Consider the following 15,697-nt stretch of genomic DNA (forward strand, 5'->3'; position numbering starts at 1 on the left):
CATTCATCAGCTTTCCTGATACACAACTTTTCCTTCAAGGAGTGTAACATGCACGCACATGTATATCTTTAACAACTACTCAAGTGAAACATGAAAACCTTTCCTTCTCCACGCTCAAAAGTGTTGGTACTTAAGTTAGTATGCGTCTCGAAAGTTAAATACTTAATCTTTTGCTCAAACTTTCCGTAAGAAATATTCTCTTTCAACTTCAAGAAGAAAAATCGGGGGTCACATTGCAAATTTTGGTACTAAACAACAAATTAAGATTTACTGATATTTGAAATTCAAAATGGCCATCTATGGAGATGGAGAAAATTAATGACATATTATTAATTACTTGTCATATTATTTATTTTTCTCTATGGAGAAAAATAAATATTTTCCAAATTCGAAAAACTGAGCCAATGAAAAGTTTTTTCACACCAAGAGCTTATTATAACATGCATAATTTATGAGAGTGACAAAGTCGATCACCATGCTGTATAAACAATATTAAACCAAAGAGGCATTGTAAGCTATCAAGATTGCACAAAGAAAAATCCAATCGTAGTATATGCACAATCCATATGCTGGCCTGGTATGATGTAATGTTTTACATTACATCAGTCACAGCAATGCATCGTTCTGATTGGACCTTACGCTCCCCATCCTAAAACTGTTTTATCAGTGCTAAAACATGTAAAACGGACCCTCAACTAGCATTAAAGCTTAATGCAACGACAGAGAGCATTTTGATTGCAAGAAAAATCGACAAATTTTACATCATGGCAAGTTAAATCATGATATTATGGCGAGTTTGTGATAAGCCTGTTATGTTAACTTTTCACCGTCATGTCATTGTTTTGTATTGTTGAAAGCCTTTAGGTGAAATACATGGAGTGAATTTAAGCAAGAGCAGTGCAAGTGGAATGTTGCTCTTTGTCACTTTATGTCGTCTGCGTCGCTTCCACTGCCATAGCCGACTAATATAATATTTAAAGCCCAATCACTCCGCTCATGAATATAGCCTATTGTTAAGGATTGGGGGATGCGGGTATTGTGGAGGCTACATCCATGCGAAAGATTAAACCATCTTAAGGGCGGGTGGGTGGGTGGGCAGCACATTTTATCTCTTGCTTGTACCTTTACTGCTCTGTCGTCGTATACGTTATTATACCATTCCTGCAGCAGCCTGGCCCTTATCTGTGCGAGGAATGACACATGTCTTGGTACTTCTTCTTTCTTTTATACTTCTCTCCATTTGATGAATATTCATGGAACTTAACACCTGGCGTAATTATATCGCTATGTGATTGGGCTTTGAATAATATAATATTAAAGCCCAATCACTCCGCTCATGAATATAGCCTATTGTTAAGGATTGGGGGATGCGGGTATTGTTCCGGCCGTCCATTTCACACATTAACCATGTATATAATTTATATCCCCCTCGCTACTTAACCCCATTCCTATAAACCCTTGCCTATAACTCTCCTCTTCCTCATCCAAACCCCCACTCATGCATGCGTGCTACAACCATCAGTTATTCATGAAACCAGTTTTCCTATCAAAACAGGACATCAAGATAAACTATGCCAAATTGTTTTATCTTCTTTAATATTTATACAGCGGTTATTAATCGACACTTCACATATGCACATACTATGGCTCAAAGGCTATCGTAAAACTCGTTCATAACTTTGCAAGGTGTCTAGATTTTCATTCACAGCTTCAACAAACTAGTGTGCTGGGTCCTGACTGACATATTTGACAATTGTGTATAATAATTGACCATTTCTTTCGACCGCCAACCAAGGTGACGCACCAGGCTTTTGATATCCGTATCTGCCATGGCTCATGTTACAGCGCATGCGCTTCTACAACCATGTCTAATTCTTTGAGGTAGTTTTAGGCGCAGATAAGAAACTTGTGATGCTAGAGGGCGTTGTTCAATGTCTCCACTTGAGGTTGTCGGTCGGAAGAGATGCACTCTCCTCAGATCCATACCTAAATCCTTTGCTAAACAAATATATTGTTCTACGGTGTTCACCGGACATAAAAACTTGTCTTCACATCTTTTAATCGCAAACAAATTAGATGAGCCTCCCCTAAGTGTCTTTTCCCAAAGTGTTATTAAACAAAAAACCGGAGTTGGCTGGAAAACTATATCTCTTGAGTTTCTACATTTCCCAAATCCCCAGCCCTATCACCCGAGAAGTAAATCACCTTGAAAAATGCTGGATCCCTTGTATATGAGTTGGGGACTTTGCGACACCAATCTTCTGCATGATATGATGAAATAAAAATTTCATTAATTTTGTATAAAGAGTAGAGGGGCTTGTTTGGGTTACATGTGCTTTTACTGCCCCTCAGACAATTTTTTTTCCATGTATCTGACCACAATGTATGCTTCTACTGGGTTTTGTCTTGAAATAGAGCGTTCCTTGTATACAATGCGATAGAATGTTTTTAATTTGGATACCATATTTATTAGCGTAGCAGCTTTTTAAACGTTTTGGACACTGGCAGGGAGACACCGGAATGCCCCAAATACTGACACGTATCAGTGTGAACATGGGTTTTTGTGTCCGTATCTTTAAATAAAAACCGTACAATGCCTTCTGAGTTCGCCATTGTTAAATCTATTGGGACAGGTAGTGCAGCTAGAAATTTCTCGAGCTGTTGAACAAGCCAATCTTTTTGTCATTCGTATGCGGATTTCTCTCCCAACAGTTGATGCATACGTTGATGGATATCTTCAAATATTTGGTGGTAATTTCTCTGAGTGGGTTCTGCCGTCTCTCATCCGGCTTCACGAGTTTTGTGTTACACATTCGACAGTGGTGCATTCACTGTCATAGGAACAACCACAGATCCAACTGAGAGTGCCTGGGGGAAAAGACAGGAGTTTCTGCAATCGCTCCGCGAGGTGGATTTTTTTGGGTCATGTCTGTTATGAAAATGTGTTTGTCTTGTGTTTGTGTGTGCGTGTCATTGGGTTTAAATTGCACCTACTCTGGCGTTCTTTGTCATGTTCTTTTAAGCGAGCAGGGTCCAATATAGTGCTTCGGGTTCCTTGACTACGATATGCTCCTGTTGCCAAGTACTTTCTCACATGTCACCTATCACTTGAACATCGTCGCGACCTTATGCTAAGGGTCGCCCATCTGAAAGAGCTAGAGTCCGTATGGATACGTAACCTGATATGATACTCTAGAAGCCAACACAACATGCCTGCTAAATCACATTGTTTCATATCTTTTGTTTTTGGAAATGACCTAGTAACCGTATTTGCTGTAAAACAGAGCATCACAATGGATGTTACGGGGATTAGAATACTTTTCTCGAGAGCAATAAAATATCCAGCGTCAATACATAATTTGGCTAGTATGAAAGCAGCAAACTCTGCCAATTCTTGACGACTAAACAGCGGGCTTGCTAGTTTTTTAATGTCACAGTTGGCCACCATGTCCGTCATCGATATATTGTATACATGGGACGCCAAGGGATCTAGCATAGCTGGTGATACAATACCCAATTTGTGATACACGTATGCTGAAAGTTTCCAACTATAAGGCAAAGTATTACACACGTACCACACCCAGCCCAATGAAACCCCAGAAAGCCCCTGTCGCGTTTAGACATTTTCACGTGGTCGTAACCACTTTTATCATCACACTTGACTTGTAAATCCCCCTGATCAAGATATCGACAGACTTCCACAAAGTGATCTAACTTAAAATTTACGTTCCAAATCCAAAGATTCATATAACGCATATCAATAATGCACAATCTAGGCTTCTTTGGTTCAATTGTGATGGACATCACTAATTTTGGAGGGGGTGAATACCCACTTCCCCATACAGAAATCGCCCCGGATTCTAATTTACTTCCGGTGTGGAGGATATAAAACTCTCCAAACTGTTGACAAGAGGGTGATTTTTGAAGACCGTAATAGTATTGGCGGGACTTATGGTCGTACACAAAATCTTTAAACTCTCCCTAGAAATGCCTTATAGGCCTATACGGAGAAATACTGACACCAATGGTAATCCATTCCATGATTAATTTTTGTTGTCAAGTGGGTCTGTGACAATTTTCCAAAAATCAAGATGGTTGTGAATTTCCCCACTATAAAGGTCTTAGGATTTATAAAAGCTGGATGTGCAGGGGAGGCCATTATCGTCCCTTGAGCCATCGTGGATACAATCGAGTAAGGGCAGGACCATGTCTGGGGGTGCCCTCTAAGGACATCCAAGATAAAGTTTGTAGGCCTTGATGTCTTTATTGACTTGGTGTTCAAAGTCCCAATGATGGGTAATACGCTGAAGAGAAATGTACATTCCTGAAGAGGGCACCCCAGACAGGACCTGCAAGGCAGGCAGCCATAACGGCAAAGGGCTTTGATGATCGCCCTCCCCGTCTAGGAGTACAGTGTCGCAACATAACAGGAACACATTACATATATGTATGCAAATAATATCTCTTGAATTCATTTAATCATATTCGTATATACATAGGCTTCAACTATATTGCCATCTGGACAACTTCGGGTGCGCCATGTTGGTTACTCTGTCCACCAATATTCTGAGTGCATTGAGTAGCTGTGGTCTGGAATTCCACGATGCGTTGTTGGCCATTTCGATCACTTTTTACAGAGCCTCCTCTTTAATCGATGCATTGCCAGCCGACTTCTCGAGCATGTCAAACTTCTTATGTAACTCTGCCAATTGTTTTTGCATCTGTAATGCAATGAAACACCGTATTACTACCTCTAGTGTAGCCAATCCGTTTTCTGTAATTAACAGTGTCGCTTACACAATCACCTGCTCACCACGACCCCTCATCCACCCACGCACCCGCACTCATATACGATACCCGTACTCGCATATGACCACGGGCCGCGCAGGTGAAGAGCAGAAAACGAGCGAACAAGTGACAGTGTCCCTCATAGACATCACATCGTCACACATTTCATTGTGTATACAAAATATTGCATACTCCCACCAGAACAACACAGGTAACAACTGAAATTGCATATGCATAATTCTCATAAGCCCCCGCATGGGCAACTGTGTAGCAACTCAACTCAAATCGCGTGTATATGATACTCGTACGCTCCACATGGCAACATAATGTAATGCCTCGACGCCCTTATACATACTACTAATATTCCCCCTCATGTGGGCAACACCACATAACGCCTTGACTCGCGTATACGTAGTTCTCATAAGCCCCACATGGGCAACACAACAACGCCTTGACTCGCGTATACGTAATTCTCATGAGCCCCGCATGGGCAACACAACGTAACGCCTTGACTCGCGTATACGTAATTTTCATAAGCCCCACATGGGCAACACAACGTAACGCCTTGACTCGCGTATACGTAATTCTCATAAGCCCCACATGGGCAACACAACGTAACGCCTTGACTCGCGTATACGTAATTCTCATAAGCCCCGCATGGGCAACAACGTAACGCCTTGACTCGCGTATACGTAATTCTCATAAGCCCCACATGGGCAACACAACGTAACGCCTTGACTCGCGTATACGTAGTTCTCATAAGCCCCGCATGGGCAACACGACGTAACGCCTTGACTCGCGTATACGTAATTCTCATAAGCCCCACACATGGGCAACACAACGTAACGCCTTGACTCGCGTATACGTAATTCTCATAAGCCCCGCATGGGCAACAACGTAACGCCTTGACTCGCGTATACGTAATTCTCATAAGCCCCGCATGGGCAACACAACGTAACGCCTTGACTCGCGTATACGTAATTCTCATAAGCCCCGCATGGGCAACACAACGTAACGCCTTGACTCGCGTATACGTAATTCTCATAAGCCCCACATGGGCAACAACGTAACGCCTTGACTCGCGTATACGTAATTCTCATAAGCCCCACATGGGCAACACAACGTAACGCCTTGACTCGCGTATACGTAATTCTCATAAGCCCCACATGGGCAACACAACGTAACGCCTTGACTCGCGTATACGTAATTCTCATAAGCCCCGCATGGGCAACAACGTAACGCCTTGATTCGCGTATACGTAATTCTCATAAGCCCCGTATGGGTAACACAACGTAACGCCTTGACTCTCGTATACATAATACTATGTATCCCGTGTGGGTAACAACGTAATGCCTTGACTCGCGTATACGTGAATCTGTACACAAATACTTGGTGCTGAATACAAGGAGGCCCTATCTAAGAACTTCTTGTCACTGTTAACGTTGTGCTATTTACTCCTCTAAAACCCCTAGGAGGGCTACATGAAATACGGGACAGTAGCACTGAGGGAAGCGAAACATGAAACAAAGTGATGAAAAACAAATTCGTTTGCCTCGAAAAATAATACAAGCGACAGCAGCATACCATGTGTATCTCATATTTCCCCAGAATAGCTTCAGTGTTGCACACTTACAACGAATTCAAACGCCCTGCATCACACGTAACTTGCAAGGTATCAACACGAGAAATGGAAACGGTGAAACTATCGATTTGGTAGACTGAACCACGGCCCTCCACAAAACTGAACGTGCACACACAGTACAAAATATCAAACTACCAAAGTACTAGCCAGCAAAGGTGAAAAATACATTCAGAATAAAGTGATGAGCTACATACGCAGTGGGCTTGAATTCGTACTTTTCCAATGAAAACGGAAATGTGTTACGTACACAAGGGGAATGGCACAAACGAATCTGCTCAACATACCTCATTGTACCCCATTGTTTTGGTGTAGACTGGGCGTTGGTCGCGGCACTGCTGGTTCCCGCCACTCCTTCAGTCGGTTGTTGAGCAACGCTGGCGAGTACTGGGCGAGTGACTGCGATGGGCTGGCCATCCTAGGCGATGAGCTTCCACGAAATTTCGAAGTCATTGTAGCATCATTCGTCGCAGAAACCGTCTGAGCAACAGCGTGGGGATGAGCCACTGAAGAAGTTTCAGTGGAGATGGTAGCGGTAGTGGGTGTAGAGGTGGAAGCCATCGTGAATCTGCCAAGACTGCGTTGCACAGGGCCCGGTCTGTGCGAGGAATGACACATGTCTTGGTACTTCTTCTTTCTTTTATACTTCTCTCCATTTGATGAATATTCATGGAACTTAACACCTGGCGTAATTATATCGCTGTGTGATTGGGCTTAGACTATACTCGTCCTTTGTATCCTTCGCGACAACAATGCTCGGCCCCGATCGCCGCGTTCAGGTGGGCATACACTCGATTTGGGTACAATGCGCTTCAAATAGCAATCGCCCTGGGGCTCGTGCTGGGTGTAGCGCATTGTAACCCAATCTCGTCTGCGGAAGAGGTTATCACTTGAACTTATTACAGGAAAGTATGTGACTTTACCAAAGTTACAATTTTACTCTTACAATTATTGTCTTCTCTTCTTTGACGTATATTGTATCATTTGAGATTGATTAGACATTAAAGATTATAATGTTTTGGCGGGTTATTCTTGTAATTGACATTACATCAAACAATACATAACTCTCAGAAGCCTTGGTTATTTCGCTTACTTGTCACTATACCAGGTCAAAGCATTGTCACCATTAACGGGCTTGCAGTATAAGAAGTTCATTTAAAACGTGGTAAAATCAGTAAAAGTAAACAGAACAAGCGACCAAGGCCGTTAAAAACATAACTTCGTATATCATAAATATCTGTGTGATAAAGAAAGAGAAATGCAGGACGAGGAATGGCGAATGGTGAATTCTGTGGTTGACTTGCGTAATTTCATGTAGTTGATTTTGTCTTAACCTGGAATCCACACTTCTGTATAATCAAAGGAATTACATATCGGTAAGGCGAGACACTTTCTATTTCTTTAAGTGTCAAGAAGTAAATTTTCGTAGATATGAAAAGGAAAAGTCGGTAGAAGAAGCCATATTTTCGGAAAATCGACTTGAACGATTCTCCCATCCTTGCAACACTATGTTTTACACCTCGGATTAACCTTTCTGACGCAATTATATAACTGACACATCAAGAATTGAACGATAGGGGGCGCTAGTATTTACGTTTTCAATGTTTTCGCCACTGAACTCGGAGCCTTTCCTGTGACATACTGACTTTTCTTTCCAACGCTTTGTTCTATTGTATTTGGATTCGTCCTTGCAGGTTTCTCACGCAGTGAGCGCTTCTAAGGGCGAACTCGTTTAAAGTGGGTTATGATGATCTAAAGAATATTTAGGCTATATGCATACAATACTTTTTTTTTGCCAAATCGAACTGGCTTATATGTACATAAGCTTATATAGGAAAATAGCGACGTTTTAATGCTGGTATCGACCCAACTCTGAAGCGCTCAATATCAGAATATGCAATTATTTCTATTCATTATGCATAAACGATATCGATGGGATTCCGATGTATTAAACATTTCCCCCCGACTGTTAAGAAATCAGTATATTTGATTGTCGCAATGCTATCCTGAACACTATTGGAACTAATTTGGGATATTTGGATGTTCATATTTTTCAAATTTCTCGAAAGCGTTAGGTGCTCTATAGCTGATTGTTGCACTATTACAAATTACTCATAAAAACGAGTGTATAAGTTAAAAAGAAAAGCAGATAAGCTTATATTTGTCGATTAAACCGACATTATTTCACCATCCAATTATCCAAAATTAGTTCCAATCGTATTGAAGTTGGTAATTCTCCTTGGAATATGCACGCAAAAGGTTTTGATTAGTCAGGATTTCATAGTAGTAGGTATTACAACCTTGAGATATGAACGGATAAAATAAAAATGAAACCGACAAAGAACGAACTTGCAAAAGCAATGATTATAATATATTTGCGAATAACCTCTATTTTAGCGATATGGAACAGATACCATGCATCCACCAATTATATTGTAAAAAACAACTAAACATATGATACAGTTTTAGTAAGCTATAGAGCTAAAAGTTGAGTAATAACATCATCAATTAAAAGTTTATATCGAAATAAATGCAGCATTGCAAACAATGATATCTATGACATGTCACTGTAATAGATTACAGATTGACCTTGCGATATACTTTGAAACTGATCGTTAATTACTGTACGTTTTTCATGAAAAAGGTACACTACGTAGTGAAATTAATGGGTTTCACGCTCAAGCCACTCCATGAACAAACATCAAATGTTTCCGTTACCCTTGTGTGATTCTCTTAAGAGCCAGAAGCAATTCCTTTTCTTTCAAGTATAATCTAGGTGTCGTACTCAATTAAGTAGGATTTCACTGACTATATATACAATGTAACCATGATAGTCAGAATGAGACATTATGTAAGTACTTCAAACAAAACCAAGAAACTAAGATCACTGACTGTTTTTCGGAAAACATTTTGTTTTATACATCGGTTTCCATGGTTCGTTCGCTTTAACAAACGTTATTTTTCTCAGCTTCATTCGTCATAGTCCAGTATATGTTGTGTTCCCCGCCGGGCCAACAGTTTAGTGAAGTCAGTATCACGTCGCTCGGGCGGTATACATTTTCATCTGCAACCAAACGTACCAGTTTTATTCGGTTGTCACGACATGGCAAAGTCTAGCAGTCTTGAGTTAACTGCATTTGTAATTGCCATCGCAACTGTCACGTTGCCAAACTTCAGACTTTTGAATGTTTCAGGTAAGTGTTTATACTGCTCGATTTCTGCAGTCAGTGTACAAAACATAGGAGAGGCCTCGAAATGTAAAAACACATGCCTATCGTTTGGTTTCTACAGGCTTTTTAACCTCTTTCATTTTTTTACCACAAATGTGTTATTTAACTGTGTTGAATTAGCGATTGGCAGTGTTGTTAACTTGACTGTTTGCTGCCGCATATGATACGTAATAGCATAACGTATTTGACTTGACACTGTTCGAATTTCATTAGAGCTAAACACGATTGGAACTAATTTGGGATAATTGGATCTTTATATTTTTTCAAATTTCTCAAAAGTGCTAGGTGTTCTATAGCTGAATGTTGCAATATTATAAATTACTCATAAACATGTGTGTAACTTAAAAAGAAAAGAAGATGAGGTTGCATTTGCAGATTATGTCGACATTACTTCACCATCCAATTATCCCAAATTAGTTCCAATCGTGTTGTTATAATTTGTCATTAGTTCTAAACCTAAGTGAAATCAGGGTATTTTAATCACTGACATAAAGTGCCTACTCATTGTAATTATCGTAAAGGCGATGCACGGAGAAATGTGAGTGTCTAGATGTTCGTGGTGGTAGCAGTAAAATAGCAAAAGCAAAATTAATGACAGCTGATACACAACCCTTTATTTTAGACAGTGTATGCAAGGTTTTGAAAACAGCAATTTACGATAACTTTATAGACTCTCGTCTTGCTTCATCAAACTTTGTAGAAACTTTTATTGTCTGTAAGGTCCTCTGTCACAAAATCATATAATACACTACGACTCAAATAGGATGACGGTGAATTGACTTACTGAACTTTTTTTTGCAAAAACACACTTACAGCGGCGAACGTGGCCACGCTGGCATATAACGGTCATACCTACACAGCCCAGAATATTCCGATGACTTGGTACGATGCAGACGCCTACTGTCAACATAACAATTTAGGTCGACTTGTTGTTATTGAGAAAGCCAGGGAATGCGAACGAGTTCAAGATTTTACGGCTGAAGTGACCACGAAAAGGTATGCAAATTACGCTGTCGAACGCATTGATTGTTTGTGTAATATCATTGATTTCGATTCGGTGTTACATTTCGCTGATTAGCATATTAAGTCAAGCAGCAAATGACAGACATAGACAACAATGAATAGCAACCCTTACAAGGTCGCCATTGATCACCTAGCAATAGCTAAAATATTCCCATTTTTTACTACCTCTACACGAGGGAAACGTTTATAATTGACTAGTATTTTGAAAAAAACACTCTTATTCGATATTATGGGATATAAATCACAAAAAACCATACTTTTAGACCAAGAATCGACATTATACACGGTAACTATTGCTGGAAAAGATGGGCATTAGATAGGCTAAGTTATATCTAGAGTGGAAAAGTAGAAAACGTTTGGGGACTTTTAAGTACTATGGGACTATAGGGGACTTGAAAACAATATATGATGATGGTTCGAAGTATCATAATGGAGAGATATTGAACAAAAGTCACCCAAAAATCAACTTTAAAAATAGTCACTACCTTGACTTAATTGCACGCATGCTGCATAAACTAGGTAATTTCTCAGCTCCACAAAGGTTTGCACAAATCACGTAAAACTGCACCAGTGGAACTCCCGCCCCCCGAGTCTGGTGCGGAATGTCTGGAAACTTATGCTTACAATCTACATATTTTAATCTGCAGTATTCTACTGCGGTGGCTTGAAACCAAAAGTGTCTGAAAAGTTGCCAGACTGATCGGCACCTATTGGTTCTGACATACCTTTGTATATAGGACCCATTTTCTATACTTCCACAATGGACGGCAGAATAGATGAAAGTCAAACACTAGTCTCAGATCTACAGTTCTCTGCCAAAGTCTCCAGAGATAGATGACTCTTTGTTGGACTAACAGTAAAAGATCGACGGCAAATATGACGTCAAACAGTTGAACACAAATATGACCAGTCTTACGACCAGTTTTACGAGGAACTTAAGAATTATTACAAGCTAGAAGAACTTCAATTTGTGAGGTTGCTAAGATGATACCAAGTAAGGAAAAAATCAGAAACAATTATCAAGATTTTCCCCTCCCGAGGTGTTTGTAAACGTAGTCTCATTGCAGACGGCTACGTTACCAATAGGCCACTGGTGAAGCAGGGTATCTTCTGCGGTCGGGTCAAGGATAAAGTATAAACTTAGAGCCAAAGGTAACTCTTTTATTTCGCATCTAAAAAAAGTATGACATCTAAACTTCACTGTGACATATTACTGCAAGTGTCCTTGCATGCTGTGCTTTTTTCCGAAGAACTTTTTTCATTTTAGGGTGTGGATTGGTCTGAGTGACGAGACAACAGAAGGCGACTTTCGGACTGTACATAACCAACAAGCACCTTACCTTGATTGGGCCAACTCTGAGGGTGATAATGAGCCAGATGGTTCGTTTTCCGCCAACTGTGTTGATATGCATGTTGACGGAAGAGGTTTCTATGACGACAGTTGCGATGACACGCGGCCATTTGTGTGTAAATATCCCCCAGGTAAAACAGCTTGTTCTGTCTGCTTGAGTTCTTCACAAAACATCTTGGAGCGTTGGGTCGGGTATTACGACCAATGCATCAGTCGATGCAAACGAATCAATTAGTCAAGGCATTAATCAATAAATGAATTAATCATTCATGTCGTTATCATTAATTTCATAAACCGTTTCATGAAGAAAACGACACGGTAATTATTCTCTAGAATGTTCTTTCGCTGAAACTATCGTGACATTTTAATTATTTCACTTTTTGATTAATGTCGACTCGTGTTATTGTACTCACTGACAAATTACAGTCAGCTCGTTATAACTCTTGTACAATAAATGCATTGGTAAACTTTAACGATATCTCGACCAGGACGACAATGTTGCTCTTGATGTGAAAACTCTTTGATATTTATACGCCAATTATGCAATGCAGCTAGTTTCAGGAAACTAACTTTAAATGACAGTCTATCAGTTCTGGTGTGCTGTGATGACGGCATAACGTTTTTCTTGATCAGCAGGTCTGTACTTGGTGGACATATCACCACTGAAACATCTTATAGATGGTGTAATTTAGACGAAGTGATGTATAAAAAATCGATCGATATGGTGACTGGTGTTTGTCATTTTGTGATTGGATTTATGATTATGTGTAGCGGCGGCGAAAATAAGAAAATAAGAAAATATATAACATAACCACGAACCAATGAGAATAAGCTTATTGAATGTGATGTGAATATAAACAATCTTCTTTGGTCTATACGCATAGTTGAAACGCCCCCTCCCCGATGAAGTCTGCACATCAACTTCACTACATTCAAATGTTCATAAATCTCTACAACTGTACCCCTGATTACAGTTATGACAACCCAGCCACCAACGACAACCGCAACAACTACGCTTGCGACCACCCAGCCACCAACGACAACCGCAACAACCACGGTTGCGACCACAACTAATACACCAACTACAGACGTAACCACAGACTCAGCGATCCTGACAACAGTGACACCCAGTACAAACCAACCTTTGTCAACAGCGCCTCTAACTGCGAGTACGCTAGCCACTGCCATGCAAGGTACATTATGCCGATTTATGAATGACAGCCCTGACAGGACAGGGACACTTGAGGAGTTGAAAATTTATTTTGTCACTCCTGAATATCTGTTTCCCCTTTATGCTCACATGGACCATTTTGCTTCGTTGAACCAAGCGAGGAAACAACTTTTATGATTTGTTGAAAACTGTTCGTAGGTTCACCACCATATACATTATGCCAAATTAATTGTTGTACTTAAACCTGGCATATACCAAGATGATTACGGTGACTATGGGATTTGTTTGCGCAGCTGTCAAACTTCTTACTCTCATAAAGATGTTTTGTATTTAAACCTCCCTAACTAAATCAAAATTACATACTCTCTTCTCATAACTGTTCACATGTAAGTCGGCGAAAATTGAGTATTGATGGAATTTCTATCTTCACAGGAACTACTGGTGGCGCTCTCTTCGAGGAAGCATGTAATAGATCTGGATACTTTAAATTGAAGGCAGAACATAGAGGTGCCCCTGGGCCTGTATTGGACTCGGTCATTGTTTCATCTGCCATTGGATGTGCGCAGGCGTGCCTTGCTGTAACTGCATGCACTAGTTTTAATGTCAAAAACGGTGTTTTCTTTTCATTAAGGACATGCGAACTGTTTTCAGAAGTGTACGATTTGGTTCAATTGTCTCATCGACCGGGCTACTCGTATTTTCAAAGTAACAAGTAAAAGACGTATCAGTTTGGGGATAAAAATTAATCGGAAATATAATTTTTCTCGCATCGTTTCTCGGATTTTTTATTCTTATTCAAAGTTTTGTCTGATCATTCCCGAATCTCATCGCGATGGAAATTATACATATTTACGAAATAAACATCAGTGTGTGTCATGTCACTCACACCAATGCGTCGTTCTGATCAGACCTCACGTTCCCCGCGGTAAAACTGTTTAACCAACTACATGTAGCATAAAAGCTTAATGCCGCGACAGAGAACATTTTGATAGCAAGAAAAATCGGTGTTAAAACAATGAAAGGATGAAATACATGGAGTTAATTTAAGCAAGAGTAGTGTAAACGATTAGAATGTTTCTCATTGAACTACTGTCTTAAAGCATTCGGCTGGCGCTTCATGGCGCCAAATCAGCGCTGTCACTTTTTGTCGTCTGCGTCGCTTCCACTGCCATAGCCGACTACGTGTCCTGTGTATCCTTCGCGTAAACGATGCTCGGTCCCGGCCGTAGATTCTGTTTAGTCCGTTTTTTTTCCGTGCTAAAACTACCGTGAAAACAGCTTTTAACGCCACGAACACAAATTTTGATATGATATAATAGCAATACGCCCCCAACAGGTAGGAATATACCCAATTTGGATACAATTCGCTTCATATAGCACTCGCCCTTGTAACCTCCACAAATGTAATAATCTCCACAAATGTAATATCAACCACAATTGTAATAAAATCAACCACAAATGTAATAAAACAGTCAACCATTAATGTAACAACCCGCAACCACAAATGTAATAAACAAATTAACCATAAATGTAATAAAACACAACCATAAATGTAATAAACTTGAACTTGCATATATGATCATTTGTTTATCAATGTCCTGAGTAAATAATAACTTTAATAAGACTAGTGTAATGTTATTGCACACTTTTCTGAAACTAGGTTTCCTTTCCGAAGCACAGAATAGAATACTTTGAGAACACTATCAGAAAACGGCGAGGTACCGATCAAACCGTTTAGTTAGACAATGGAAGTGGAACAGCAGTTCTAGACACTGATAATTACATAATAAGGAAGCGTCAAAATAACTCGTCAACCAGTGATACCACACAAAGTTTATGACAGATGACTCAGAACAAATAAGAGAGAAATATACAACTTATAACAGAAACTTACGACACAAAACATGTTGACGAGAACATGTATCCATATTTAAATCTAGTAAAAACAATACGAACACTAGTATACCTTGAACACAGTAGAACAAAATTAGACGTCCTAACATCCCCAGTGACTTCAAGTGGGACAACATAGGAATACAGAAAAGCTATCGAATATTGTCCACTAGAGATGAATTTGAGGCGACTGATTAAGAAAGTATGGCAAATTTCGAAAAAATGGCGTTAAAGGATCGTAGTGTTATACAGTCTCCTCCACTCTGGAGTAGAGACTGCACTGACGTTCAGATTACAGCTGTGTCTCGCCATGGCCAATCAGTTTTGTACACAAAATATGGAAACGTAAAATAAAGTTTCAAATATACAAAACACACTAAATGCAAACAATTAAGATATGAATAATGTGTGGAGTTGCTTTCCTTATTACAAAGATAAATATTTAAGGGCTAATTCCTCAATTGTAACGACAAAATAGATTAATTACATTTATGGTTGACAAGTATTACATTTATGGGTGATTTTTTTATTACATTTATGGTTACCGTTTATTACAATTGTGGTTGGTGATTTTATTACATTTATGGTTGATTTTTGTTACA

General features: G+C 39.8%; 1 protein-coding gene across 1 annotated transcript; it reads left to right on the forward strand.

Annotated features, from left to right (window-relative positions):
- Positions 1 to 9,091: 9,091 nt before the first annotated feature.
- LOC139141444 (integumentary mucin C.1-like) lies at positions 9,092 to 14,595 on the forward strand. Its single transcript, XM_070711059.1, has 4 exons — positions 9,092 to 10,653; positions 11,948 to 12,162; positions 13,006 to 13,224; positions 13,635 to 14,595. Exons 1-4 carry the CDS (start codon positions 10,532 to 10,534, stop codon positions 13,916 to 13,918), a joined length of 840 nt encoding a protein of 279 aa, XP_070567160.1. The 5' UTR covers positions 9,092 to 10,531; the 3' UTR covers positions 13,919 to 14,595.
- Positions 14,596 to 15,697: the final 1,102 nt, after the last annotated feature.

This window comes from Ptychodera flava, chromosome 10, assembly GCF_041260155.1.
Source record: "Ptychodera flava strain L36383 chromosome 10, AS_Pfla_20210202, whole genome shotgun sequence".
Lineage (NCBI taxonomy): Eukaryota > Metazoa > Hemichordata > Enteropneusta > Ptychoderidae > Ptychodera > Ptychodera flava.

What these genes read in the sequence shown, in the direction of transcription:
- LOC139141444 (XM_070711059.1), top strand. Translation starts at nt 10,532, where the DNA reads ATGACTTGGTACGATGCAGACGCCTACTGTCAACATAACAATTTAGGT. An exon ending in TGTGTGTAAATATCCCCCAG is followed by an intron (nt 12,163 to 13,005) that starts GTAAAACAGCTT and finishes CCCTGATTACAG; the next exon opens with TTATGACAACCCAGCCACCA. An exon ending in GCTAGCCACTGCCATGCAAG is followed by an intron (nt 13,225 to 13,634) that starts GTACATTATGCC and finishes CTATCTTCACAG; the next exon opens with GAACTACTGGTGGCGCTCTC.